Genomic DNA, 26,546 nt, shown 5'->3' with positions numbered 1-26,546 from the left:
ATGCACCTTTCAGAGATGAGTTAGGTACAGAGAAGGGATCAGTATTCAAAATAAGGAAGAAGTAGGATGAAGAATGAGGACTCAGGTTGGGTGGATATCAGATATGCAGAAGAGATCTATTTCTTATTCTGCTCTGTGTTTCTCAGATTTTATTTTAGCACCCACAGTTTGGAAATCAGATAAGCTTTTCTGGGAGTGTAGCCAGAAAATAAATTGGATTTCAGTGATTTATATTTATTATGGCTATATAGTGTGTCAGGGGCTGTATGGAACATATATATTACATGAGAATGTCCTTTCCTTCCAAAGATAGTGTTCTGATTTTGCACTTGTATATCATATACCTTGTATGAATAAAAAATACATATTGTTGTTATGACTAGTTTTATACTTTCAACTTTTTCATCATTTGGTAGGTCTGTTAACCTTATTATTGAGTGAGCTGCAACCAATTTGGCCGATATATAGCTCATGCAAGCATATTTGAAAAGAAATAAGACTGAATGTAGCAGTGGGAAGCTAGTCCTGGCCTTGTCACTAGCCAGTTGTAACTGATAATTACCAGAAATGCCAAGTAGCTAACAATCTGTACCTCTGCTAGTGATATGACTTGTCCTTCTGACTTGACTGTGGTATCATGAATGGAAACTCTGATATAAATCAGAACATATTTTTTTTTTCTTTTTTAGTAAAAAGTTCTGGTTAACACAATGCAAACATTTGTGACTGTGCAATTATTTCCAAACCTGCCTTTTGTTTCTTCTATTTTTAGGGAGGAGGAGAAGAAGAGCTTTTGTTGGCCTGGAGACCTTCTTCACTGTAATAGAGATTGGCTGCTGCTCTGAAAAGCAGAACACCAGTTCACAAAAGGCTTGAGGTACAACATTGAGACAGTTTAGACAGTTCCCAACAAGCCTGTCATCCATGGCTGCCTGTCCTATTTGGTGACATCCAGTTCTATGCTTCTCAAAGGGCTCCCCCTGCCTCTAGGATGGCTCATGGAGATCGTTACTGATTCAGTTCACGTTGTTGGAGAATTTCACCCTGCTCCAAAAGAGTAGAGCTGGGGTTTCTGGACTGCTCTATTAAAGGCATTTGGAGGCACAGAGATCAGTGCAACTAATTACATGTTACAGTCACATGTAAACAGTCAATATGTAGAAAGCATTTCTTTTAGCTCTATGTATTAGTGTCTATTTTAATTGTGTATATAGGGGTGGGAATTGAGAGGGAAGAAGTAACAAATCATCTTTCTCATTACTGAGCAGGGTAGCATCAAACAAGCTGTGGATAGGGCCATGGAAGTGTTCAAACAGGCTATTTAAGGCCATATGTAATCATAATTGGGGCAAAAATCAAGAATTTCAACTTTAAAGTCTCTGTGTTTTTGGAGTAGAAGTGTGATTGTAAGTATTTCTCCTATTTGATCAGCTTTTTTTGTTTTGTTTTGTTTTTTGTTTCTCTAATAAAATTAATGTTAGTCAAAACTTCCACTGCCCTGAGATATCAAATTAGCTAGCTTCCTATAAAAGGTTGCTCCTGGCTCTGGTTAGTTTTTTTTTCCTCGTCTCTCTACTTTTGACTTAGAAAATCAGCTTATTTTAAATTTTCAAAAAGGCAATTTTAGTGATTTAAGGTAGAAACATAGTTTTAGGGTCTAGTTTCCAATTTCTATTTATAATCATACTTGCTCCTCCACTTCTCTCTAAATGGGTATACCAAAGATAGTTTATAAAGGATCTGTGTTATATCAGATGAGCAGCGCACGCATACCTACATTTCCTTGGGGTTCACTGAGGAAATCAGAGAGATAAAAGGACATAGAATTCTTTCTTTCTTTTTTTTTTTAAGATTTTATTTATTTATTTGACAGACAGAGATCACAAGCAGGCAGAGAGGCTGGCAGACAGAGAGGAAGGGAAGCAGGCTGGCTCTCTGCTGAGCAGAGAGCCTGATGCAGGGCTCAATCCCAGGATCCTGGGATCATGACCCGAGCCAAAGGCAGAGGCTTTAACCAACTGAGCCACCCAGGCGCCCCATAGAATTATTTCTTACTACAACCAACTTATCCCATTAATTAGTTTGAAGGTTTAATTTCCATTATGATAATCTTATTGTAGATTTTTTAAAAAGGGGAAGTACTAGTCACTGTTTTAATGAGACACTGTCTTAATTAAATACTGTGAGCAACCCTTTTTTCACTCTCAATAATATAAAGGTATTTCGTAAGCAGAGAATCCAGTATTAAAATTTGGCAACAGACCTGTGTTCTTATTGTCAAGAGTCAGAAATCAATCAGGCTTTTTTATGATGTATTGCATGCTTTAATTTCTATTTTGAGATGCTTGGAGAAGTTAAGAAATTTGTCCAAGGTCACACAGGTAGGGAATGCCATAACTTGAATACCTCACTCAAAAAATTTTCCCATGTCTATGAAAGCCACAAGGAAAATGTGAAGGTTATCTTCTCAAATAAGGCTGTAACATTTATTTCACTCATAGTAATATAATTCATGGAGATGAGTAACAGATGATTACCATTTCATATAATAAGTGAATCATGCAATTAACTGATAAAAGAAAAATTTAAACCCACATGAAAAAATATTACAACTAAGTAGAAAAAAGTAAATACAATATTGGTTTAACATTATGGTAAGTTGGATCAATAGTTTTTCTCCGTAAAATCAAGTTTTATGTGTGTCTATATATATATATATATATATATATGAACCATATATATATAAGCTCTCATATATATATCATGTGCCATCATATATATTATAAACTCTACATATAATTTACAGAAAATGCTTCTTTATTGCATTAATATCTCAAATGCCAATTCACTAAATTTTGATTCAGAATAGTAAAATAATAGTACTGGGGAAAGAGTAAGTTTCTGTATAGTTATTTTGTGGATCAGAAAACTGGGGGTCCCAGAGATTTAGAGGTAATCCCCAAATCCTATAGTAGTTAGGGCAAAAGAAGCCTGGGATCTAATTATTTTTGGCTCCTAATAATTCTTTGGTTTCTTAACCTGCCCCACCTCTTTAGATTAATCAGACAGAAATCTCAATGCATTACTCAGGATTAATGATTAACTGATAGACTCCTTTTTTATGAATAATTCCTCTGTAGCATGCAATGCTGTTGAGTGGCATTTTACCAACAGTAGAACTTTTTTCAAAATTGGAGTCAATTTTCTCAAACCCTGCAGCTGCTTCATCAACCAAGTATATGTAAGCCATTCGTTACCATCTTAACAGTCTTTACAACATCTTCACCAGTAGTTTCTAAGAAACCACTTTCTTTGTTCTTCCATAAGAAGCAACTCATCATCTGTTAAAATTTTATCATCAGATCATAGCAATTCAGTCATATCTTCAGTTTTCACTTCTAATTCTAGTTCTCTTGCTGTGTCTACCTCATTTGCAGTTATTTCCTCCACTGAACCCCTCAAAGTTATCCATGAGGGTTGGAATCTACTTCTTCCAAACTCTGTAAATGTTGGCATTTCGAGCTCTTCCCATGAATCACAAATGTTCCTAATGGCATCTAGAATGGTGAATCTTTTCCAGAAGGTTCTCAATTTACTTTGCCCAAATCCATCAAAGGAATCACTATCTGTGACAGCTAGAGCCTGATGAAATGAATTTCTTCAATAATAAGACTTGAAGTCAAAATCACTCCTTGATGCATGGGTTGCAGAATGGATATTGTGTTAGCAGACACGAAAATACATTAATCTCATCGTACGTCTTCATCGGAGCTCTTGGGTGACCAAATGCATCATCAATGAACAGTAATATTTTGAAAAGACTCTTTTTTCTGAGCAACAGGTCTCAATAGTGGGCTTAAAATATTCAGTAAGCCATGTTGTAATCAGATGTGCTGTCATCCAGGCTTTGTTGTTCCATTTATAGAGCAGAGGCCGAGTAGGTTTAACTTAATTCTAAAGGGCCATAGGATTTCTGGAATGGTCAGTGAGCATTGGCTTCAACTTAAAGTCACCAGCTGCCTTGGCCCCTAATAAGAGAGTCAGCCTGTCTTTTGAAGGTATGAGGTAAGGCATTGACTTCTCTCTAGCTAAGAAAGTCTTAGATGGCAACTTCTTCTACTAGAAAGCTATTTTGTCTACTGTGAAAATCTATTCTTCAGTGTAGCCTCTCTCATTAATTATCCTTGCCAGATGGATAACTTGCTGCAGCTTCTATGTCAGTGCTTGATGCTTCCTCTTGCCTTTCTACATTATGGACATGGCTTCTTTCCTTAAACCTCATAAACTAACTTCTGCTGACTCTGAAATTTTCTTCCACTTCTTTCTTGCCTCTCTTAGCCTTCACAGAATTGAGGAGAGTTAGGACATTGTTCTGAATTAGGCCTTGACATAAAGGTATGTTATAGCTGGTTTGATCTTCTACTCAAACCACTCAAACTTGATCCATATCAGCAAAAAGACTGTTTTCCTTTCTTATTGTTCATGTGTTCACTTGGATATTAAGTAGCACTTAATATCCCTTCAGAAACTTTTTTTTTTTTTTTGCATTTACTACTTGGCTAGCTGCTACCTCAGCTTTTGACGTACCTTCCTCACTAAGTCTAATCACTTCTAGCTTTTCATTTAAAGTAAGAGACATACAACTCTTCTCTTGAACACTTGAAGGTCATCATACAGCGACTAACTGGCCTAATTTCAATATTGCCGTATTTCAGGGAATACAGAGGACCAAGGAGAGGGAGAGAGACAAGGGAATGGCCAGTTGGTGGAGTAGTCAGAACACAAATAACATTTATTGATTAAGTTCACTGCCTTACATAAGCACGGTTTGTGGTGCTCCAAAACAATTACAATAGTAACATTAAAGTTGAAGACAACTGATCAAACTGATCACAAACCACCATCCTAATAACACCAACAAATATGCTAATAATTAAAAAGTTTGAAATATTGTGATAATTATTAAAATGTAACACAGAGACATGAAGTGGGCAAGTGCTGTTGGATAAAAAGGTGCTGATAGACTTATTTGATGCAGGTTTGCCACAAACCTTCAATTTGTAAAAAACATAATACCTGTGAAGCGCAACAAAGTGAAGTGCAATAAAATGAATTATGCCTATAGCCCATTTTCATATTTTAATGTTATTCCATCTTCAAAGTTCTCAGATAAGATGTTCAGTCTATGCTGGTCTGTGATGGTTTATGAGAATCTCCAGAACTTTAAATCAAACTGAATAGATTATTCAGGCATTGCTCACTCACCATAAGCAGGCTCTGTGCTAGACACCAGGGTTGAAAAGATGAACAAAACAGCCAAGGGAACTCAGCAAAGAACAGGGTGAGATAAGGTTAGACAGTCTACACAGACAGACCACTGTGTAGACAGACCACTGTCTACACAGGCACATGGTATAGGAGAGCATTGAGGAGGGTATCTACACCAGCCCTTGCAACTCAGGGAAGACTCATTGTAGGAAATAACCCTTGAACTGAGTTCTGAAGGATGAAGGGAGATTAACTAAGCCAGTGAGATAGTGAGTGTTTTGGTCAGAGAGAACACTGTTAGAGAAGGCCAGAGACATGGAAGCAGAGGTACAGTTGGGGAAGCACCAAAATTTAGCAAGGCTAAGGTCCAGAGTGCTTATGGGGAAGCTGTAAATGAGAAAGCCATAAATTAGGCCCTACAAGTCATATCTCCTTCTGGACGCCAGTGTTTTTGCACTTCAGCGTGCACTAAATTTACCTATAGATTGTTAAAGCAAACATTCCCAGGCCTTACTTCCATGGAGGGTTATAGCAGGGTCCAGCAATCTGGATTTTAAACAAGTATTGTAGATAACAATTCTAGAGAAGACTGCATTTGGAAAAACACTCTTTTAGATGGTGGTGCACCTTGAAAGGACTTTAAGTAGAAGAGATATGATCAAGTCAATGCTGTAACAAAGAGAGGTAGGATACATACGACACTGGTAGCAAAAGGACTAGTTGGGTGGGTGCATTACTCTTTACGTAAAGGTGATAAAGTGTTCTAAGATGGTAGCTGTGAGGATGGAGAGATAGGGTAGAGTAGGAGTGAAATAGAAAGTAAAAGAGCATTTAGATTTGATTTGGGGAATAAGAGAGAAAGAGGAGTGGATGAAGGAGGGAGAGTAGATGGCTCCTGGTTTCTGATTTAAGTAATTGAGTAGGTGGTGTTGCTATTAAACAATCCTGGAAAACAAGAGAAGAGGCAGGCTGAATGGAGGTTTTTAGTGGTGATGAGTCCAGTTTGGGACATGGTGACTTTAGGTTGGATCAGGCAGAGGTAGTTGGTTATGATACTGGTATTTAGTTGGAAAAAAGAAAGCTTGTTTGTAGATACATAGTTAGAACGGGCACAGATCCCAGACTAACTCTGTTTTCACCTTGGCTACTTTAACATTTCCTTACCTGGGAACAGGCTGCCTATTCATGTAAACATTTATTTAAAATGTCAGAATTACCTTTAAAAGACAAGTAAAATAGCAGAATTACGTGGAGTGCAAGCCCCAGGTAAAATAATCATTTCTGACTAACTAGGTACCAGAAGACTGTAATTTAACTCTTAGGACATTAGTTAACGCTACCTTGATAAAACATATTTAATTCTCTTATCATTGATCCTGAAACTAGGACATGAATGTGTTGGGAGTTGGTTCCTGAAATCAACTGTGAAAGAATACATGACTTTTATTTTGGTACTTTTAATTTCACATTGAGTTATTTGATCAATACTATCATATTCTATTTTTATAATGTTAATTCTTGACCTTTTGCTCTTAAAGTTCAAAATCAACTTTAAGAAATCAGGGATCAGTGGCTCCATTTTAAGTACATATTTTAATATCAATTGAGATCAGTAAGATCTATACATACTTCCTTCACATTATCTTGATCTTGCCATTTAGAAGTTCTCTTTCAACAAAGTTGGTATTTGCTCTTACCTTGAAAAAATGGTTCTCTAAGAGCAGAAGAAATTAAGAGACCTCCCCCAAATAAACAGTGACTAACTTTTCAATACTAAAGTCAGGTATTTAAAAGATGGGTTTAATAGAGGTTAGAGCATTAGAGTAAACCATGAAACATCTGGTTCACCACCAGACCACTTTTGAATTTTTTTAGAATAGCAAAGTATAAAATAAAACATAAAAGTAAATTATTTAGGTAAGTGACAGATTTGGGGGAGCATATTCTGGCTTAGTTTATACATACAACCCAAGATTGTACTTCTACACATGCAACACATAGTGACTCTACACTGTGCTTCTGAGCTCTAGTTAATCCCACAGCCTCACTATTTTCCTGGCCTGCTGGATATTTCTGATTCTATGGGTGTTTCAGAGTTGCCCTGTATTCCATTAGCAGAGTGTACCCCATCACACAGAAGGGTACTCTCAAGTACTAAGTTAATATGCCCAGATGCTTATTTCAGGGAACTGATAAAGCTGTATGTATGAGTTAGCACCTGTCCTGTGTAAATGATAGGAAGAATGCATCAGAGATTTCTACCCTCCAAGACCATGTAGTGTTCCAGAAAACTTGTAAAATCTTTTTGTTCTCTTAGTTGAGTTAGTTTGCAATAGGTGAGGTATTGATGTGGAGATGTAGCCTGAATTTGCTACATGGGCTCAAGCAATAGAGTAAAAAAACCAGAAGAGCATGGAGTACTGCGTGTGGCGTGTAAACAATGAATTCTGGAACACTGAAAAGAAATTTTAAAAATAAATAAAAATTTAAAAAAAAACAGAAGACCCAGATTTTGGTCCCCCAACTGATTTGATGTGGGAGTTTGGGTGAGGCAGTCAAACCCTGCCAGCTGCATTCTCTCTATCAGCATGACAAAGATAAAATATCTATCCTTTGCCAACCTCACTAAAGCATTCTGAAGATAAACTTTCATGAGTCTCTCATAAAATGTGACTATTGTAGCAGAGACAATCAGTATTCTATCATAGCTGAGAGTTCTGCCATATTGGGGATAGCTTTGTAGAAAAATATCTCTTGTTATTTGCAGAACAGGGTAGGGGGAGAGGAATAGCAAGATCCTCCCAAACAGTATATCCCTTGAAGAATTAGGGCAGGTTGATCTTCAACTTTGTAAGAAATAACAAGTATCTTGATGCTAGCAAAGCTTTTTAATTTATTTTCCAAGATGTGATTGTTAGTGAATTGGGGAAATATGCCTTGACCAAATAGTCAGAGATGTACTGTATTACTAATTAAGGACCTGATAAAAATAGAATCCTAGAGTTGGAAGGAAAACCAGTAATCCTCTAAGCCAACCATCTTCCATAAAGACTTTAGCAAATTCACATCCAATCTGTATTTGAAATATTTTTGATAAAATGGAGCTCATTTCTTCACCTTTTATCATACACCTTCACACACACACACACACACACACACACACACCACAGACTAGAATGTTAGTAGAGGAGACTCCCTTCAGAGTCATATATGGTTGTACATATTGGTTGTGCAAGGATGTCTGGATGAGGGGGAACAAGTCAGGTCTGAAATCCAACCCTCTAACTTCACTTGCTAAATTGTGTGTCTGGGTGTGGGATTATGAACTCTAGGGAAAAGAGTCTGTGTATTTGCCCCCCCCCACCCCAAAATGTCTCCTTTTATAATCTTTCTCTATTAGAGAAAGCTTTGACATGTGATATATCAATCTTTTTACCCTGTACCTGATAGGAAGAATTACTCCTCCATCTCAGGCTCCCATATCAGAGTAACTGTGGGAGACATCCATCAGACAGGCTTACAAAATCAACATGTCTCTTGGATGACCATTGTGAGTGCAGCTACTTCCTTGTATCCCTGGAATAGTGTGTGTGTGTGTGTGTTTGTGTGTGTGTGTAACTGAGGAGGTTAGTTCCGGAGTTGTAAGCAACCCTTACAACTGGGTGTAAGCAAAGGATGGACTTTCAGGTCAGTTGTTACTATGATGTTCTGTCATCTCAGGATGTCTCATGGGTGTGTGTGTTAGCACTATGATCAAAATCATTGTTGACAACAAGCTGGGGTGGTGAAGAGATGTTAAGAACCTTAGAGGCATGGATTCTAATTCCAAATGACCTTGGCCACTTAGAGATATAGTTAGAAACCATTAGGATAATCTATTATATTTCTAAATCTGTAGCTCCAGACTGTCCTCAGGCTTTAAAGAGTTTGAACCCATTAAATTGTGTAGACTGCTTTGACAGCGGAGTGTTGGTTAATTACAGTGGCAATCTAATTATAAGGTTTATAAGGTTTCCCTGTAATTGATTCCCTCTAAAGTATGTGGAAATTTTACTTGATATGCATTTGCTTCTGAAACCCATGGGAATAGACCAGATTCTGGAGCCATGTGTGTCTTAGAATCAAGAAGACCATTCCCAAACAGAGTCCTTATTCAAGATAAAGGGACTCTTCTCAGTATTTTATTCATTCTTTCACCCATTCATTCACTCATTCATTCATTCATTCAGTCATTCAGTAAATACTACATTAATAGTATGTACCTAGCACTAGTAATCTCCAGGGATACAAAGATATATTGGATATAGTCACTGCCACAAATAGGCTTGCTAGTTGGGGAGATTGACCGAAATAAGTAATTAAAGCTACATGTTAGTTATTGGTATTTGTGATGCATTTAAAGTGCTAACAAAACATTGAGGAGGACATCCCTAATTCTGCATTTTGTGGGAGAACAGGGGAGAATACTGTGGGGGCACAGAGCAGCACTCACTGAGGAGATAAACTTTAAGTGCAAAATTAAAGGGTGAGTAAATATTCAGTGTACAGAAGGCAAGAATTTGAGATGGGGGAATGGAAAAACTGCAGAGCCGTGGGAGAATAAGAAAATCAAGCATCTGGGGCGCCTGGGTGGCTCAGTGGGTTAAGCCGCTGCCTTCGGCTCAGGTCATGATCTCGGGGTCCTGGGATCGAGTCCCGCATCGGGCTCTCTGCTCAGTGGAGAGCCTGCTTCCCTTCCTCTCTCTCTGCCTGCCTCTCTTGTGATTTCTCTCTGTCAAATAAATAAATCTTTAAAAAAAAAAAAGAAAATCAAGCATCTGCCACCACTGTAGACAATCAATCATGACAGGCACCGCTATGGCTAAACCTCTTCTTCCACACACAATATATATAAAACCTTTTGCCGGTTCCAAAAAAAAAGAGCTCATTCTTACAAAGTCGTCACTATGCCCAAGCACATTCATTTTCTCCATGTCACAGGTGAGGAAAGTGAGGTTTTCAGGGGGCATGTTATTATGGTGAGATCACAGAGATAATATGTAGGGAAGCCAGGATTTGAACCTTGGGCTGTCTGATTCTGGAGCACAAGTTCTTAGCCCGTAGGTTTTTATAATAACCTCTTCAAAAGTGAGGATTATTAAGCAATGTATGATACATTCTATCAAAAGACTTTCAGCATATTTTGTTTCCATTTTGAGGAGAGGCAATTAATTCTACCAAGACCTAGTCCTCAGTTTCTTCAATGTGAAATGACAAAGTTGTGGTATGTGAACTCTAAAGACCTTTATATCTCTAAGCTTCTATTTTAATTTAATCTTGCCTCAAGTTTAAGGATACTTTCTTTTTGTCTTACATATATCTTTCTAAATATAATAGACGGCATATCAGTATTAAAGACTCAAATGCACAGGGCATTTTGATTATAGTCATCCTTTGGATGTGCCCAGCTTTCCACATTAAATTCCTGCATATGGAGGAAAAAAATTGTTCTTATCACTAAAGTACATGATATGTATTTTAATTCCCCAATTAATTACTAAATTCTTCACAGAGCTCTTTCCAATTTTTCAAGAAGAATAGGAGTGAGCAGTAGATGGACATTGATGAATGATGGAGAAGTCTGTTCTGCTCTTCTTTGCTCCATGATTTAATAAACCAATATAGTCTGGCTTTCCTATATTCTCCTATAGGCCTGCATGTAGTAGCAGGCAGTATCAAACACAGGCTTAAAGAAAATTATTTCCTTTTTACTATTTTCCCTCAAGGCAGACTGGACTTTAGTTAAGTCTAGAGAGGGATCTATTTTACTTTCAAGCAGTATCTATAACATGTTGTAGTGGGCCCTGGATTTTTTTTTTTTTTAACTTTCCCAAATCTAAACTCTAAATTTGGAAAATTGCCCCCCTTTTGGAGTCTTGGTGGTAAGCAGATACACACTTTCCCAAACTATCTTACATATAGGGTGTGGATGTGTGATTCAGTGCTACCAACCAGTCACACCTGTCCCCACTTTGAATTGGGCTCTGGGGGCATGTAGAAGAAGTCATGGTAGAGGATTCATCCTGGCAGTGGGTGGCAAAGCAGCTGAAGCTCCAGCATGGGGTTTCCATGGCAGCAGCAGCAGTGGTGAGCAGCTGAACCAGTGCTCAAGTCTACGGTGTAAGGGGTGCAAGCTCTGATTTTCTTTTCTGTGAAGACAGCAGTGGGGTCTGCACTATCCTGGTTTGAAGTTTGACTGAGGCTGTGCCCTGTCTGCTGCCTGATCTCTCTATCCCAACCCTAGTTCTGGAATTCTGTGAGTCTCCCAATGTACTTTAAAAAAAAATTTTTTTTAAAGAAACTTTTAATTTTGTTTTAATTTTTTTTATTAACATAATGTATTATTTGTTTCAGGGGTATGGGTCTGTGATTCATCAGTCTTACACAATTCACAGTGCTCACTATAGCACATACCTTCACCAATGTCCATAACCCAGCCACCCCAACCCTCCCATCCCCATTCCACTCCAACAACCCTCAATTTGTTTCCTGAGATTGAGAGTTTCTTATGGTTTGTCTCTCTCTCTCTGGTTTCATCGTTTCATTTTTTTTCTCTTTTCTCCTATGATTCTCTACCTTGTTCCTCAAATTTTGCATATCAGTGAGAGCATATGATGATTGTTTCTCTCTGATTAACTTATTTCACTTAGCATAATACCTTCTAGCTCCATCCATGTCATTGAGAATAGCAAGAGTTCATTTCTTTTGATGGCTGCATAGTATTCCATTGTACATATATACCACATCTTCTTCATTCGTTCATCTATCGATGGGCATCTAGTCTCTTTCCATAGTTTGGCTATTGTGAACATGGCTGCTATAAACATTGGGGTGCATGTGCCCCTTCGGATCACTAGATTTGTATCTTTGGGGTAAATACCCAGTAGTGCAATTGCTGGGTCACAGGGTAACTCTATAGCAACTTTTTATTTTGAGAAAAATACCTAGCCTACAGAAAAAACTGCATGTATAGAACAATGAACTCCCATAATACGCTTTCCCCAGATTTACCAATTTTTTTTTTTTTTTTTAAAGATTTTATTTATTTATTTGACAGAGAGAGATCACAAGTAGACAGAGAGGCAGGCAGAGAGAGAGAGGGAAGCAGGCTCGCCGCTGAGCAGAGAGCCCGACGCGGGACTCGATCCCAGGACCCTGAGATCATGACCTGAGCTGAAGGCAGCGACTCAACCCACTGAGCCACCCAGGCGCCCAGATTTACCAATTTTTAACATCTTGTTGTATTTCTCTCTCTCTCTTCCTCTGTTTCTCTCTGTCTTCCTTCTCACCCTCTCTCTCTCTCTATTGTACATGTAATTATATCAAACATAATATTATTTTCATTATTCCAAATCACTGGAGAGTAGGTCACATACACTATGCCCCTTTACCCCTTTATACTGCAGGATGTATGTCCTGTAAACAAAGCTAGTCTCTTACATAGTCATAGTTTAGTTATCAAATTCAGGAAACATAACGCTAATATTAATCTAATTTCCAGTCTATATTCAAGTTTCAATTATGCCAACAGTGTGCTCTATCACAATTTTCTTTCCCAGTCCAAGATCCAATCCAGGATCATGTATTGTGTATAGTTGTCATATGTTAAGTCTTCTTTTAATGTGTAAACACCTCGGTATTTCCTTGTTTTTCATGACATTGACACTTTTAAAAACATAATTTGTTTACTTTATAGAATACCCTTCATTGGGGTTTGTCTGAGATTTTCTCTTGATTGGATTTAAGTTGTACATTCTCAGCAGTAATACTACATTAGTGATGTTGTGGCCTTCCCAGGGCATCATATCCAGAGACGGGCATGCAGATGATTATTTTACTGGTGGTACTGATTTTGATTATTTAGGGTGTTGTCCAATTTTTCCAGTGAAAAGTTATTTTTTTTCTCTTATAATTTAGATGGTTGCTATATATATTTTAAAATATTTTATTTATTTATTTTGAGAGAGCACATGATTGGGGGGTGGGGACAAGCACAGGGAGAGGGAGAGAGAGAATCTAAGTAGGCTCCGAGTTCAGTGCAGGGCCGATGTGGGGCTTGATCTCACCACCCTGAGATCAACACCTGAGCTGTAACCAAGAGAAATCAACTTACTGAGGCCCCCAGATACTCCAAAATGGTTGATATTTTGATGTTATATAAATATCTTGTTTCTCCTCAAACTGCCCCCTTTCTCATATTTAGCATCCATTTAGCATTTTTGTTTGAATCAATTTTTACTATGATCACTGCAAAATGATGATTTTTCTATTTTCATCATTCCTCCTATGCCTATTAGTTGTTCAAATATACTTTTAATAAATCCCCTTTCTACTTAAATAAGCCAGACTTGGTTCCCATTGCTTACAGCGAAGAATGCTGGGGTTTGATTTACTTGTATATTTAGGCAACTAGTTTCAAAAACCTATCAAACCAGTTCACTCAAATAGTTAATCCAGCCAGTCCAAGGAGAGACAGTGAGGAACATTCCTAAGAACATAAATGATACAAATTTTCATGGTGCCTCATTCCACTTTTAAAACACACCTACAGACCAGACTTTCTTCCACTGCCAGCCAAATGACTATCAAACTGAATACATAAAATATCAAATAGTTATACTAAAACTAAAAAGCAGGAAAATGTCAACTTTTGCAACTAAATGCCAAACACCTGGATATTTTGGAATATCTAGAAGTTTATTATAATGTTTACTTTTACTTAGATTTTTGTTTGTAAAAAAAAATCAAAATAAAGAATAATAGTGCAATGGAAATAGCACACTGGGGTAAGGCAGTTTTCATTCCAGTGCTAGCTCTGCTAACTAACCAACATGGGACTTTTTGAGAAAATCTCTTTTGTTTCTGAACCTAAATATCCTCATCTGTGAAATGAGATGATTGAACAGAACACTTTCAAGAGTCTTTCAAACTCAGGATTCTATGACCTCAAAACTGAACATTAGTGTAATTGTTGGAAATATAAGGAACCATTAGCCTAGAATATTCTAATGAGCACATTTGGATCCAAAATTATTCTGCTATAAAGATTAGTAACTGTGAGATAACCCCCAGTTATTCAGAGAATAGAAACATCAAAACAATTTAGAGAACAACTTATAATCTAGAGATGCTAAAGCAGTCTTAGGCTGTCTGAGTAGCTGTCTTTCCCAAGAGATAAACAGTCTCACATTGCTTGGCATTGGTGAGATCACATCTTGAGCAGTGTCTTTCTCCGAGGGCCATACTTTCATGGAGGAATTAAAACATCAAAAATGTCCTAATGAAAAATGATTGAGTGAACTGGGCTCTTTATCTTGGAGAAGAAAAGATTTAATGGGATGAGGACATGATAATTTTCTCAATACTTGAAGGTTTGTTTTTATTCAGGTGGAACATAAAGGTTTTCTGTGTTTTTTTGTTTTTTTCCCAGACAGAAAAACTACAACCAACTGGGTGGAGATTATGGTATGGATATAAGGAAGGAACTTTATTCAAACATAATTGTGATAGCTGCTCTTACCAACCCCTCTGTCAGGGACATCATCATGTCTCTATGACCTCAGAAAGATACCCAAGAATCAAGTTTTTTCCTATTCTCAGTGTAATAGATCAGGCCTTGTTCTCCATGTCGGTATTTTCAAACCATCACTTCTCAAATATTAATGTACATATAAACCACTGGGTATCTTGAGAAATTCAGTTTCTGATTCAATAGGTCTGGGATGGGACCTGAGATTCTGCATTTCCAACCATCTCCCAGGTGTTTCATGTGCATAATCACCTGCCCAATCAGATGTTACTTCCCCATATAACCAAAAGATACCATTCAGCATAAGCATTCATGTTACAATTAATACCCATGTGAAAGGAAGTAAAAAGATGTTTTGCAATTCTATCAGCTTCTTCTTCTCATGATGTTTAAATGTTTTCCTGTTTCTCATTTCCTTAAAGAGGTTACATATTTTCTGACATTTTACTATTTTTGATCACTTTGCATGATGGTACTGGCATGGCCCTGCCTACTTCTAGGTAACCAGGACATTATGAATTTTGCTTATTTTAGGTCATTACTTCATTGACTACAACGATTTTTCATAGGACACACAGAGATGCACACACAAACACACATACCATCTCATGGTGCTTTTTATTGGATTTTATCTACAAGGCATGATGGTCTAGGAACAGAGGCCTGTGTGTGCATAGGGACTCTGTGCCCACCTTCAGCCCCGCTTCACTCTAGGCTTTATCTATCTCCAAATAGGCATCTCACTCAGTGGGAACTGGCTAATATCCAGGGTCTTCTTATTATCATTGCCTTGAGGAAATTTTTATCTCTTCTTGATACCATACCAGTTTTAACCCTCAAGGCTATACAGAACAATTGTAGCCTCTTCCTCGTAACTCTTCAAACATTTATATAGAGTCATTGTGGTCTCTTTGAGGCTTCACTTTCCAAGCTAAACATCCCCAGTTCCTTCAATCATTACTCATATGAAATGGTTTGAATTCCTCTACCATACTGTTGCTTTAAAAACGAAATAATTTTTAAGAGGGTGTGTAGGAGTGGGAATTTTGTGGCTTCCTAGGTAGATTTCTGGCATCATAACACCAAACATCTTTTGGAATCTTCATGACTTATAGGTCACCATATGGCATTCTATTTGGGGGGGAAAAAGTTTTCACTATACCAAGTCCCACTTGTAGGGTTTTTCTGTTTCCTTCCTTCCTTCCTTCCTTCCTTCCTTCCTTCCTTTCTTTCTTCCTTTCTTTCTTTTTTTCCAGAGGTCTGTATGCACGAGCAGGAGTTTTGGGAGTTCTTTACGCACCTTCAATGCAAACTCTTCCACCTGGCTAAGATTCACCCCACTTCAGAGCTGCTGGAAGGTTCTATGTGTTTTTCTTCCATGAAGTGGAGGATAAGTAGCATCTTCCTATCTAAATGAGCTTATTATTTTTCATCTGTGCAATTTCTAACAGTGATTGTCTAAAAAAAATACATAGGAATGATCAGTTTAGTAAAATCTCACAGAAGAATAATAATGGTCATTTATCTAATGGAGTTTTAATAGGAGAAGTAGTACATTGGTACTAATAAAGATCAGTAAAAAGTGACATAATAAGACAACAATGGCCATGTGTTGTATTATACTCTGAGCTCTGAACAATCAGCAGTGGTCTGGATATTTAACCAATAGGGTATTACTATCTTCCTGTATATATGCTGTATAACATGCTAATTATAAGATATAAAAATCTTTCTTACTGGAATGAAGAAAGAAGTTTCCCATTTTGTCCCTAGTAAAGGGAATGGCATAGGCGAGGAGGGGTGGAAGTGGGGAAGGTAGAGAGATAAAGGTCATTAACAGAAATGTAACCCCTAATTCACATTTCTCTGGTGGTCGTGGTAACTGATTCATGGGTTACATGCTGTATAGTAAATAAATTCTGAATTATAAAAGATGATACATATTCAGAAATTTGGCAACCTCATTTCCTTTATCAGTGTATTTGAAATTACATCATGTTTAGATGTCCCCTAACATTCAGATTGGACTTAAGTCTCTTCATAAGGAAACATTAGGCCGGAGTTGATCTTCACTTTTAGTGCAGGAAATGCATACTAGTTATTCTATACGTGTATCAAGAAGTTAATTCGAGAATATAGAACATTTAAGCAGCTCTAGCTTATGCCTGTGTTGGCAACAGATCTCAATGAAAAGTGTAAAACAGCAGACTGCCAGATGTTTTGACTACGTGATACATCACATCTTAATGTTTCATAGGTTGGCAGGAGTAATACTAGAGATTCAAGGATTTTAAAATTAACAAGTTCTGTTCTAACCTTTTCTTAGTCTTTACTTTAAAAATGTCTTATACTCAAAACATTCATATGTTGGAATTTTTCTTTAAAACACACGTTTAGGAAGAATGTTTATAAACCATAAACAAAATCTAGGAAGAACTTATCATGTTTCTTACAGTAAGTATATTATATAAACTACTGACCAGTATGACTATGGCTGGGGAATGATATTTTCAGGTTAATCAAACACTCTGCAATATTATTCCATATGTATGATAAGTTTTAAGTGTTAGGAGCTCAGTATTACTCTCATATCAAGCATGATTTCCTTGTAAATATATTAGAGGGCACTTCAAAATCTTCTGGAACTTGTGTCTTAATTTTGAGCACTAGACCCACTGTACACAAATTTCCTTCATAAGAGTTCTAGTTAGTACCATTTCATTTAGACAATAAATTCATTCAGTAAATGAGTATTAATGATGATTATCATTCATAGGAAGACTTTGAGGAGACGAGGCAGGTGCCATTTGAGATGGGGAGGAGGAGTGAGGGGAAGGCAGTAGTCACACCTGACCAAAACCATCAACCCCAGCCTCTCAGGACAGCACTACCACATTCTCCTTAAAACATCTTCTCTACCAAACTAATCTTTAAAGAGTCTTCTCTGAAAATGCAAATACCACTGCAGGGCATGTGTATGTAGTGTATTTATGTAATGTATGTAGTGTACTGGTATTAATTATATATTTATTAGCAAAAGGTTGAAAAAAGGAAATGACAGAAGATAGAAAATGGTGGCATCAAGGAGGAGGAAACGGATCTTTTAGAGAAGTGGAAATACCCATGACAAATATTACTTATTTTACGGTTTGCTTTAGGGTTTCAATTATGACAAACTATTGGTATAGATGTGGAAACATTTTATAATCTTCTCTCGGATTGGCTTCTTCTATTCGTTGTTTCCAGTGAAACTAAATGAATCCCTAGTGGCCAGATCTAATGTATTAACATAATTCAAGTTACTCGAGCTGTTCCCTTTCATGAAGATTTTTTTAAAAAGCTAAGTAAAGTCATAAATAAAGACAAACACAAAATCTCTTTGAGGGAAGACAAATAAAATGGCTACTTTTAGAACAATGAATAATCTTACAACTTTGGTCACTTAAATCTTCTTTAGTTAATGTCTTATGAAGCCAGAGGGTGTGCAATGTTTCCTCAGCCAGCTTAAAGAAATCAGAAAAGTCTGGTTTTGAATGCCCATAATGAAGATCAGTTACAATTATGAACAGATATTTTTTGTTGGCTTGCCTTCTGAAATAACTTTCTTTTGTAACAAAAAGCACTAGTGAGGATGTTTCATTAAAAATAAAAAACAAATCTTAGTTCAAAACTTAAATTACATTGCTCTATATTTATACCATCCCAGAAAAAAAAATCGGCTAAGGAAATATTCAGACACATAATTATTTTGCTCTAATTGGCATTGTTAATTCACATGCACATGTACAAACAAGCATTGCAGTACAGAGTATACAGAGGTATTAAAGAGATTAAGGCTGCCGGTCATCTGAAAGGAATAAAGAGTTTGGCCTGAACTGAATCTAAGATATATTTAAATGCCACTGGCCCCCTTGGTCAAAAGGAAAAAAAGAAAAGTAAATCTAAAACAGTCACTAAAGAAACAACTTTTGCTTCAGTTGCTTGGGTGATAAATTCCCCTTGGAAATAAGTGGCAAGGCAGTTGAAAAACAGCACAACTCTAGGGCCCTGCTCCTAAGAAATATACCTGTGGCATTTACTTCGAAACCAAGAAATATATGTTCTATCTATCTGTGATAGACGTCAACTTTTCAAATGAACTAGCAGAGTGTGTTTTTGAAAGTCTCTGGCTTCTACAATGAATTCAGGTTCTATGGTAAACTGGATGAATTAGCTAGATATAAAAGACTTAATAGACTTTATTTATAAAATCATTTAGTTGTAAAAATAAAGGCACTACAGGAGTTTTAAATTAGACTATTTTTAAAGGCTTCTTGTGAACATCTCCCCCACTCCAGACTGCCTATTTACAAAACATTTTATTTTAGGATCTCTTGGATACAGAAAAGAGAATTAGAAGGCACAGCAAATGACTGCAAATATTTTGTTTCATTCTCATTTTAAGGCATCAGCCAAGTAACACCAGTGTATCAAATGAACTCCAAAGTTGGCAGAAGTGTTAGTAAATCTGCTCATTCCTGGTCCATTTTACCAAATATGTATTCAGATTTTTAATAAATGTTTTGGAATATTTGGGCTATATATCTTCTTAATGATTACAGTCAGGTACGCACAGGAGGATGATGTTATCTCTATTAAGGAAGGATTCTTTATTTAACCTAAACATATCAACACAAGGAGATTTTGTCTATAGGCTAAATTCTATTCTTTGGGAAAGAGACTGGGCGTTTCAGATATAAGCAAATAACTACATTATAAAATCAGGTTGTAATAGGCATTATTTCTGGGGGAGGGGAAGTCCCACTGAGATGGTCGTATCATTTAATAGCTACTAAACTATTAAAGCCTGAGAAGTTGTATGTTTAACATTAATCTCATTAGTGAATAGGAAAAAAAAAGGTATTGTGCTCTGAAATTTTGGCAAGCATATTGATTACAGTCTTTATTTAGTAACATTTTCAAGTTAAGCCTGGCAGCAAAGATCTGTAAGTTTTATTGCAAGCCATCATATTTGGCTATTACAACAGAGCACAAGCAAAAAACATTAAGTTGGGAACATACACAGAATCTTACATATTGTTTATTCTTTCAAAGTAAAATGGAACCCTCGGACATTATTCTAGACGATTGATTCAGGTTTCAATAATATCCTCCCTTGAAATATTCAGAAAATTGGGTTAAAATTGTTTTTGGGTGCCTGAATTTACCAAATTGTTGTTTTAATTCTTCATTCACAAAAACATATTTAAACAACAACAACAAAAAACAATGTGGAAAGTTTTTGTAAATTGCTCAGGCAATCAATTATGAATTTTATGTGAATGAACAATTTTCTGAAGATTGACTTTATTCAGTAAAACCTTCCTATTTTACTCCTGTGAAGAAACTGTTTAGGGATAATAGATAATATATAAAATTATAAGTATCATTTTTAGGTGCAGAAGGAAACATTGAACTCTAGTAATAATTCTTCATTTTTTCATCATTATTGGAATGTTTCTTTGTGGCTAAACTTTCTTATTAACATAGCTTTAATAAGAAACATGCAGATCATATCTATAATATATATTTAGAAATATACTTCAGTGACTAATTATTATCCATCAACTGTGATAGAACTCCAGTAAAAATTTTCAAAACAGGATGATGTCAGTAATATGGGAAATGTTTTTGGAATTCTGATAGTGCTGATTCAGAAATCTTACAAAACTTATGAAATTGATTAATACCATTTTATATAAAAGTAAATTACGGTCTAAAAGAATTTCCTCACAGACGTAGAAACTAAATATTTGATAACGTTAAGTCATGAATGCAATAACATATTTATCTATTTTCAATTGATCAAAAGACACAAAAGGAACATCATCAATATTCACACATGATACAGACTAGTGTGAAGACACCACATATGATGACTGTATTTGACCATCTTTGGAATGGAAAGGAAGCCCAAACATCAAACCTGATGACTACAGCATTTAGGAACAGCGAAAAACAAAACAAAACAAACAAACAAACAAACAAAATGAAAACAAAAAAACAAAAAACACCCCATCAAAACTCAGCTCATACTTTAGGAAGCTGAGTTAGTACTTTGCTTTTCCCCCCAAGAGTACACCTGCCTTTATAAGGAAGAACCAACCATGTGAATGAGAACTGGAGTCAAGGTTAAAATAATTTTTCCCAAGAGATTGGAGTGCCTCTAAGAGAAGCAGAGGCTTAGCTCAGAGGAGCATTAATAACAAGAGGCAGCACCTCCCCTGAAAAACATTAGAGCCTCTTGGACATACATTTGAAATTCATCCCCCTAAGTCATCCTATGACTGTAGGGATAGGTGATAATGTCCCACTATTTGAAGGGGGGAAATATAGCACCGACCATTTAAAAAAATCATCACTTTAAAAAATAGTACAAAAGTGGCAAAGTGTTCTGTCAAGAAACCTTTGCAGATGATAAAAGAAAAGCTTTGTCTTTCCAATTATTGTTTGCCCTTCAGCTGACATACATGCCGAGTTGCATCAATAGGATTACAAGGGAAACACAGTCATCTCCAGGCTTCCTCTGTTTGGATTCCTTGATCTTGTTTAAAGAAACAGGCTCAGGGAATGCACAGAAAACAAACTTCCCCAATCGAAGTTCTGAGGTCTCCCCCCACCCTCAGAAACCTGTCTAGTTTTACCCATAGCACCGGACAGAAATGTCATGGTCATGTTGCACCACTTCACTTGTTGAATTGTATGAAGACAGCTCTTGACCACAATAACTTAGTGAACAGCCTTGCTCTTAAATTAGCCCCCAAGATTTCTTTCCAGTTCGATGGTAATGTCTTACCTGCATGTGTCCCTGGTACATTCTGCTTGGGCTTCTTCAGGGCTCCCTGAGGCCGCCTGATGCTTTCCCCCGTGTTTACTTGCACACCAACAGAGGGGAGAAGGCGGCGTGCACACTGTGTTTTAGACCGTGCCTCTGAGCCCAGAGGAAGGCTCCAGGTAGCCCGGCCACGGTGGCCTCCTGGCGGTTCTGCGGGCAGCTGGGAACTGTTCTCCGCTCGGGGTGCTGAAAGCGGACACAGGAGAGCGCGCGGAGGAGACGAGGAGCCCAGGAGGCTACGCTCACCCGCAGGCGCAGGTCCTGCTTCACCCGGCGACTCTAAAACTCACTCCTTCTCCACCCAACTCTTTCTCGCTTCCTGCCGGGCTGCCTCATGTCTCTCTCACTATCTTTGTCGCGAACCCCCTCCTCCTCCCAACCCTGACGTGAGCGCCCACACCAGCCGCCGCCGCAGCTGCCGAGCGGGGCGCGCGCCGCCCTCCCGGCCGCGTCCCTGCCGAGAGGCCGCGCGGCCGGGTACGCGCGCGCGTCCTCGGCGGGCCCGGGAGCAGCCCGAAGGCGGGGCGCGCACGCGGTGGCAAAGTGCCCGCGAGTGGTGGTCGCGCAAGGCGTTCAGGTGCGGCAGCGGCAACCACGGAGATTCCAGCAGAGTCGGCGGTCAGATGCAAGAAAAGTGGGAGGAAAATGCATTGTCTCTCCAGGGCCATCAACAACGACTGAGCCTGTCATCCTACAGACATAATAGGCTGAACGTGGGGGTTTTTGAAGAGTTTACTTCTGTTCTGATTCAGCTCTCACAAGTTGCCTCCATGTCACTCCGTGAATAAAAGACTCACCCCACCCTCAATTCATTGTTGAGCACTCTATTTAAAATTCCAAACCCCAGTCCCTAAGGGCCTTCCATGATTTTTCTCCCTAGCAGTTAACATCATCTAACATCCTATATATTTTACATATTTTATTTATTGTCTGTCTGTTTAGACGCAATGTTATTTCCATGAAATCAGGGATTTTTAGGGAGGGGAGTGTATATCTGTTTGTACACGGATGTATCAATATAATATAGTACCACCTGCCACGTGGTTGGTAGTCTAAAAATGTCTGTTGAATGAATGGGTCTTTACTATATAATCTATAGGTAGAGTGCATTTACATATGTCTCAAGTTAAAGAGACTGGATAGTTTGATAGTCTTTACATTATAAATGTATATACATATACACCATACGCTGGCATATATGTGTATACTGTGAATACCTAGTTTTGTTGGTAATAAGATCTCCAATTACACAACAATATACCCTCCAAGTTATATACAGCACGATATAATCTCCCCAATAGTGCAAACAGCATGATATACCTTTCATAAAGTTAAAAAATTTATCAGCTCTCTAGGAACATAAATATATATCATATATAACTATATGAAAAGGAAACCAGTAGAACAATCAATATAGTATTCAGAATGTTGGTAATTCTTGGTGAAGAGAGGCAGGGGGAGAGGATGGTGGCATTTTATATGAAAGTCTTATTATGATGTCTTAGCTATTAGCTTGGGTTGTGATTTGAGAATATGTATTACCCTGTAAAAATTGCTATAAAACATAACTATGTATGAACTAGTGAGGAAAGGGTGAAATGAATCAAAGAAATGATTAATTCAATACATCTGTGGTCCTAAAACAAGTGACTGAACAGCCAACCAACCAATCAACCACAAAATGAGTAAGACCTGTAAAGGTAAGAGATATGGAGACCTATTAGATTCCACCAATAGTTAACCTTGGAAAATTTCCTTTGTCTTCTTTAGACTTCAGCTTTTCCATGTCCAAACCCTGCATGTTAAACTCATTGTTTTATTCAGAAAATTGAGATATGTTCATAGAAACTGTAAACTAAAGTATCACCATTTTTCTTTAATTGTCCTTTTATTCCAGAACACTGGAATAGGAATCAGCAGGCTGAAGTGCTAATTCTGTCTCACTACCTCACTGCTCTTTTGATCAAGTATACTCTCTATTTCCTCATTTTAAAATGATTTTATTTATTTATTTGACAGAGAGATCACAAGTAGGCAGAGAGGCAGGCAGAGAGAGGGGGAAGCAGGCTCCCTGCTGAGCAGAGAGCCCAGGACCCTGAGACCATGACCTGAGCTGAAGGCAGAGGCTTAACCCACTGAGTCACCCAGGCACCCCTATTTCCTCATTTTTGACGTAAGGCAAATATCTATTCAGGCGAAAGCACTGGGCTGCTAAGGACTGAATACATGCAAGGGAGTTGTAAATTATAAACCACCATATATGAGTATGTAAACAGACTTTTTTCCAGTCCAAAAAAGATGAGTGATCATTTCCTGAGATGTCAAGCTCTACAAACCTAAAAGAGGGGAAATATTTATGTAAAATGCTAGCATATTGGTATAAAAATTGGGGGGAAATTCTAGTTTGATTTGAAAATGCTAGAGTTCTATGAAGTAACAGTGGGGACAAACGTTTTCAATCCATTATAAGCTTACCATTATCTAACGGCAGATTCAAGGAGCTATCAACCATAAAAGCATTTGGACCCCACGGCAACTACCTAGAGTTGAAGGTAAAACTCAATTTATCATTTTTTAAGAACTGGAATAACTCATTTAGTTGCTCCCTACATTCAGAAAATCCCAGGAATGTAAGTGCATCTGTGAAGATACACCTGTCTTCATCCGTATTTATTAAGAACTGAGTATGTGGAAGTGCTATGCAAAGTGCTGAAATACACTGATAAATAAAACAAACATGGTCTCTATCTTCATTGACCCCATAGTTAGCTTCTGGACAGGAGTACATTTTACCATCCCAGAAAGATAAATTTATCTAGACTTTTAATAAACAAACAAACCTCTGTAGAGATTCCACAACTTCCCACTTCCTCTATCTAAAAGTTTACACCTAACCTCTTCTAGTCAAACATTTCTCCTTCAGTTTTGAACATTAATCCTTTCTACAGCACACATACTTCCTTCAAAGCCTATAAATAAAAGCTTTGTTAGCAAAAAACACTTGGCTGACTATTAATTCAAATGTCAGTATTTTGGGATACTTTTGATTCACAGAACCATCTAGCAGTTTATACATCTCATTTGGCTAGACCAAAAATTGCCATCCAAATCTAGCATTGTAGCTCAAGTAATATGGTGTTTGGGTGCAAAAAGAAACTTTTCATGTGCAAATAGATCTACCAATAGAAAATCCATAAGATAAAGAATGTGTGAATTGTATTCTGGTGAACCCTAAGGATTTTATGATACACATAACAACAAGCTGACTCATAATATAATTATATTTGTGGAAGTCTTTTTTGAAAATTGCAAATAGGTTGTTTTTAAATGGTGTTGAAAGGAGAAAATGTGCATAACTTTCTCTATCCTCTGACTTCAGTAGTGGTGAAAAAGCATCTCTTTGTGTAATTTCTGTTCTCCCCAGGGAATCATTAAGGTAAACTGGCATAAGGCAAACAAATCAGAGATGCAGCAGTTTGGAAAAGGTGTGGTTCTTTTGGAACAAAGGCAAGTGGCAACAGCTAGGTATGTGTCTGCTTCTCTGGTACCAGAATAAGAATGGAAATTATTGCCAAACATCAAAATGCTTTGACTTTTCACAGTATTTTGTGATTTTCATATAAATAATTGGAATCATGGAAAAACAACTTTGAAGATGAATTGGTAATACATGTCAAATTCAAACAATTACATCTATAATGGGAAGCAAAAGAAGAATACACTGTATACTTCTGTATACACTGTGCAAGGAATGGTTACTTGTGAATCTTTTCTAACCAGACCTGCACAAGGGTATACAATTCACTGACAGTAATACCATCATCAGAAACAGTCTGACTTATAAGTGGCTGGGCTATGACTGCCCAGCTAAACTCAAAATAATTCATATTATTAAGGCATGCATTGGATCTGAAGAAAAGAAAGATAATCCATATTTCAGTCCTTTCATACTGTTTTACAACCTAAAATGTGGCATGATTTAATACCAGGTCCCAGCTCCAGAAAATATTTCTCATTTTAAATTCAAAGACCCTTGTTACTCAAAGTGGTCTACTGACCAGCAGCATCAGTCTCCTGGTTAGAAATGCTGACTCTCAGGCCCCATCCATGACCTATTGAATCAGAATCCACATTTTAACAAGATCCCCAAGTGCTTTATATTCACCATCAAATTTGAACAACAACTGTGGTCTTGGTGTTTTATTTACTCATGTAAATATGTGGCAAAGCTAGCTCTTCCCTTTTGCAATGATAGCACATGAGTAACATTTATAATAAGAGAAAAGCACAATGCATATTCTCTTCCATTTATAAGATAATATCACTATATTTTGAGTGGCGAGAGGACTTGACATAAAATCAGAGCACACTCAACTTTCTTACAGCAAGAAATGTGCTAATATTGCTTTTAGTTTTAATCATTATAATTAAATTAAAGAGTTGAGTGGTAGCAAAATATATTTTGTATTGATCAAGTTAAATTTTTATTAATAAATGAATCCTCCTCCATTTTAAATGGCTATTGAAAATTCAGGATTTATTAAATCTTTTAAAAAGCTGAGTAATAATGATGATGTCAGTATGCTTGTGGAATTAAAAAAATCATTAATAATAGCCTTTTGGTGGTGATTCAACCATTCTTTTATAATCTGCACAATTCAAACCCTGCTGCTCAAAGATGGTGTAGGAGAGAACAAAAGTAAAAAAACCATAGACCTAAATTAAAATGACTAATTGGTTTTTACTGTTCAATCAGAGGGAGGAACATTTTGTTAAAGTTTGCCCACTTGCCCTTTTTATGTCTTTGACACATTGAATGGGAATAACTGGTGTTCA

At 37.3% G+C, this 26,546-nt stretch overlaps 1 protein-coding gene across 3 annotated transcripts in view; it reads right to left on the bottom strand.

Moving 5' to 3' along the window:
* Nucleotides 1–22,104, bottom strand: part of PEX5L (peroxisomal biogenesis factor 5 like) — a 227,116-nt gene extending 205,012 nt beyond the window's left edge. For all 3 annotated transcript variants that reach the window (XM_046003225.1, XM_046003226.1, XM_046003227.1), the window contains exon 1: nucleotides 21,672–22,104. Coding sequence is in view for 2 of the 3 variants with exons in the window: in XM_046003226.1 (XP_045859182.1) it covers nucleotides 21,672–21,692 (21 nt within the window). In the remaining variant the exon portion in view is untranslated. The remainder of the gene's footprint in view (nucleotides 1–21,671) is intronic.
* Between the last annotated feature and the right edge of the window lie 4,442 nt (nucleotides 22,105–26,546).

This window comes from Meles meles, chromosome 4 (genome assembly GCF_922984935.1).
Source record: "Meles meles chromosome 4, mMelMel3.1 paternal haplotype, whole genome shotgun sequence".
In the NCBI taxonomy this organism is placed as follows: Eukaryota; Metazoa; Chordata; class Mammalia; order Carnivora; family Mustelidae; genus Meles; species Meles meles.
The sequence above is the reverse complement of the archived record's forward strand: the minus strand, read 5'-3'. Positions and strand labels throughout refer to the sequence as shown.